This window comes from Neurospora crassa, linkage group V, assembly GCF_000182925.2.
Source record: "Neurospora crassa OR74A linkage group V, whole genome shotgun sequence".
Taxonomy (NCBI): Eukaryota; Fungi; Ascomycota; class Sordariomycetes; order Sordariales; family Sordariaceae; genus Neurospora; species Neurospora crassa.
The window spans coordinates 3,615,749-3,620,153 of NC_026505.1; the positions used below are offsets into that span (position 1 = coordinate 3,615,749).

A 4,405-nucleotide genomic window follows, 5' to 3' on the forward strand; every position below is an offset into this window, starting at 1 on the left:
GCAGTTTTTTTTTATCGGGGGTTGTGTTGGTTCTCTATTTTGCAGCTCTGCACTGGTTTGGGATCCCACTTCGGTCGTCTCGCAGACCACACACAAACCACCAAGCACAGGAACCACAGAAATCACATTCCGAACCACCTTCCAAGAAAGAAGAATGTTATGAAACCCCGTAGACAACTTGCGGTATGCAACTGGCCGCTGTGCATCACCCACAAAACACTAACATGTCCAACATCGCCGGTGGAAAAGTACACGCGCTGCTGCCTAAGCCTACACTAGTATTTCTCCCGCATCGTGAAAACGAGTAAATAGTGAACATATTTAAACCGTCTTCTATGTAATCGTTAACAAGAACCGAGAAACTGAAACTAGCTTCACCGTTGCCAGTGCCAATGCTTAGTGTCCGCTCCTTCCGCTCCTTCTTTCCCTTCCCTTTATTCCCGACTCCAGTCCTCGTGGACCCTCTCATACCTCTACTCCATCCAGATTATCGGCCCCTCCCCCCTTTGGGAATTGCGTCAAGTTTCCATCACCAAACAAGCAAGCTGGCTTCAATTTAGTTATCTCCAGTTCGCATGGCCCATTTTCCCTGTTTGATATTTTTTTCAAAGAGATTTTGAAGATCGGTGTGCGGTTGGTTATTGTTATTATTGTAGGTAGTGACTTGTGTGAAGTTGTCCGCGCGTGGGTCATCCTCGGTCAAACTTACCCTTTTCTGACTACATGTATCGGGAAAACGGGAAAACGGGAAGTGAAACCCGAGAAACAAAACATTTCTTCTAGCCGTGAATAATATGTCTCATACAAATTGAAAAAGGCATCGGAAATTAAAAGTTGTACTATGGAAGAAGGAGAAGAAGAAGGCTTGTTATGGAAGAAAACGCCTAGACATACATATACACTAAAAGCAAAGCGCCAACAACAAAACCACAAATAGCGGAAAGGGAGTGGAATAATAGATTAAGAGGTAACCGATTCGCTGTGTTTAGTTTGTGTGAGTGTGTTGATCTAAACTTAGTGATTTAGAAGTTGGTTGCACAACCTCAATCTGAATATTGAACACTGAACCCGGGAAGAGGGGGGGGGGAGGGTCTCGTATAACACGACATCTTTCTCTACTTTAGGTATCCTAGTTCGTGTAAGGAACGGGCATTTTCTGTATGCTGGTAACGATTGTAGTCATTGGCCCTGAACGACCCCAAGTTAAGAAGACTCTTGGTACCTTATGCGATGTCGTGAGCTTTATCAGCTCGTCGGCTACATCGACACGCATTTATGTTCACTTTCTACTGTTGAACTCAGGTAGGCACAAAGTAGAACAAGCAAGGGAAGATTGCCACTGTAATTTGATTTGACCGATTAATATTTCTTTGATTTTTTGGAAAACAGCGTGCCGCAAAGCATCTGCTGATGTGGGGGGTATCTCAACAGTAAAAAAAAAAGACCTCTTCCGTCTGCCCATCCGACCCTTGATACAAGAAAAGAGGAAAGAAGAACAGAAAACCACCGACTGACTCCTTGATTGTGGGTAGTGCGGGGCGTGAGCAACGTATTTCTATCCATCCGCCATGCCCAACCCAATTTTCAGCTCCTTCTGTCTGCTTTTAATTACGCTATAAGGATAGTTGCAATCCCTTTATTTTGATAGGACAAGATGAGTGTGGTGATTTCACCAAGCTCAGGATTGATGCTGTACGCTGTTCTGATCTGATGTACTATGTAAGCGTCATGTGTGTTTGAGGAGGGCATCGTCATCAGGAAAACTTACCATATGTGATTATGACCAGTTCGACACGCCCCCGCTAGCCTTCGGCTTTCGGGTTATTATGATCTTCGTAGGTGGGAGATAGTTGGTATTTTGTTCCACCTGTTCAAGAGCACAGGAGGCTTGTGACAGGAATCCTAGCATGGTTTTTCTCGTCTCGTTGAATCAAGGCAATAGGCGAGCTAGGTGCCGTGGGAAGGTACTCGGTGGCAGAAGGCAAGTATCCCATTGATGATTGCTGAGGGAAAGGAAGACTGGGACGACGGTAGGCCGCAGGTGGTGCGAATGCTGCTAGCTGTCGGCGATCAAACTCATCCAAATCTCCGATGGATGAGGTAGTAGGAGAGGGCAAGGTGCTGAATGGGGCAAGTCGCCTTGATGTGGGTGGTGTCAAGAGCCGCAGAGTGCTTCCAGTTGGGCCATCGCTTCCATCTTGATATCCATCGGTAGTGGGGAAGGCATGTGATGGAGGGTAAAACGATGTGAAGGGTGTAGTGCATCGAGCCTGTTGCTGTTGCTGTTGCTGCTGCTGCTGTGGCCTAGAAGGGAACCACTCGATGGACTCATGGACGCGGTGATGAAGGCTGTCGTTGAAGCTACTGGGACTGGATGGCCTCCTAGATCCCGTGTAGATGTCCTGAGGATATCTGATGGGGCGCTGCATGTGCGCTCTCGGCAGTTGACCGGGGCTGCTTCTTAGAACATCGGAGGCAGAAACGCGTCTTGGTGCACTCTGTCTCCGAAGCTGGTTCTTCTTGCGGTTGTTGAGGCCGTTCCAATAGTTCTTGACTGCGTTGTCGCTGCGGCCCTGGAGCTTCCTGGCAATGTCTGCCCAGCGAGGCCCCTTCAGATCTACCTCTCTAACGATGATAGCGGCCTCTTCCTGTGTCATAGGTCCGTGGTTCAGCCCTGGCTTCAGGTTTTGGTGCCATCGCTCTCGGCACTGCTTGGGGGTTCTGGTTCCGAGTATGCGGGCAACGTTGACCCAGTTTCCCGGTCCTAGGTCCTTGACCAACTTGATGAGTCGCTGATCCTCCCCTGCTGACCAAGGACCTCTCCGTTGGTCGGGCATGTTAGACATGATGATCGAAAATGTCGATAAGGTGAACGACGGTTTTGGTCTTGGTTGCCTTGAAGACTAATGATGTTATCCTTCAATGGAGCTTTGTTGATGTCGAGTCGTGGTGGATGTCGATGATTGTAACAGATGTTTGATGGTAGAGATGGGTGGTTGAAGGTGGTACGGGAATGCAGGTTGGGGATGGGGGGGAAGATAAAGTAGTTAGAAGGGAACGAGGTTTATAAGATGACTGGCCGATCTGAAGGTGTGTGGGATGATGTTCTCAGACGGTCTAATGCCACCGACGGACGCTAGTAGATGACGGGATGCGAGGAAGAAGAAAGTAAGGCGCAGGCCCGAAATGTCATGTATGTACATATCAGTCCCTGTAAGTTTGTTAGCGTGGTTCCTGCCCCATATTTTCTCTGAAGGGGGGAATTGCAAGGCGGAACAGGTCTATTGACGACTTCTTATTGGCTGAAATTGTCTGATCTCAAGGTGTTCCAGCACACACACACAAACCCGCTTTATACTGGCTTCAGATCGAAATCATTGGTTTTATCCCCTGCTTCCTCCCCTGTTCAAAACCCCAGTTTGTACCAAGCTAACGAACTTACCAGGACTGAAGTGTACTAGCCTGCTGGATATCGGCTAGCCCAGTATTTCACTTGCAGGTACCCAAGTGCTAGTCCATGACTGGAGCTCCCCCCGTTTGGAAGAACGGATTTCCACTTCTGGTCGCGTCTCAGCCAGGGGTCGATTGGTGTACATAGTACAAGGTGGGATTCCGCATACCAGGCAGTCCACTTCTCAGCCCCTTACAAATCGTTTATCGTGTCTAGTATTCGTATAGCCCAGCTCGTAGCGTACTACACAGTATGTGCACCTGGCCGATGGCTCGCATGAACAAGCTACTTCCCAGAAAGAAGGATACCATGAATGCCCCATCTGAGCCTGGCGAGGTACCAAGTATACTTGCACTGGACGTTCCTTGTCGCTGTGTATCTACTTCCGGTCGACAAGACTGTGTAGATACCTTGCTGGCTGTGTCGAAACGACAGGTGCCATTCAAAAAAATGCCAGTGGCTTCCTTAACCTAATTCGATGTCTGAGTCCAAGGACCGCCCCTTGTCTGATATGCTACTGTAAGCTAATGCAACCTGAAAGCACTGGGATACCCACCTTTAGCGCAGTCGGTACCGGTTACGGAAATCGAGCAAAGACCAAAACGGTCAGACCATGACGTCTATCGGGGTAGCCTGTAATAAAAACGGTGAGTGCGCTCAGGCAGGGGGGAATGCTGACCCGGTTCTGCTTGACAGCATGCCCCTGGCGCAGCTTTGTATGTACAAGGGAGTTAATTGCCATGCCAATGGAACTGATATCCGTGCGTCGAGGAGGTTTTTGAAGGCACGTATTCGAGCTGCCCCTGGATTGAGGTGAGGTGGCATATCTCGAAAGGGGGAAAAAAATCGACAGTCAGAGCCTCCAACTCATCTCACTCACTACTTGAATGAAAATTTGTCTAAGCGACCAGAAAGTGGTGAGTTGGCCAAGAGGTAAGAGGCACGTAAGAAACC

At 48.7% G+C, this 4,405-nt stretch overlaps 1 protein-coding gene across 1 annotated transcript; it reads right to left on the bottom strand.

Moving 5' to 3' along the window:
• Positions 1-1,326: 1,326 nt before the first annotated feature.
• On the bottom strand, positions 1,327-3,138 carry rca-1 (regulator of conidiation in Aspergillus-1). The gene is made up of 2 exons (XM_956305.3): positions 1,769-3,138; positions 1,327-1,707 (listed from the first exon to the last, which is right to left on the bottom strand). The coding sequence occupies exon 1, from the start codon at positions 2,844-2,846 to the stop codon at positions 1,872-1,874; it is 975 nt and encodes a 324-aa protein (XP_961398.1). The 5' UTR covers positions 2,847-3,138; the 3' UTR covers positions 1,327-1,707; positions 1,769-1,871.
• Between the last annotated feature and the right edge of the window lie 1,267 nt (positions 3,139-4,405).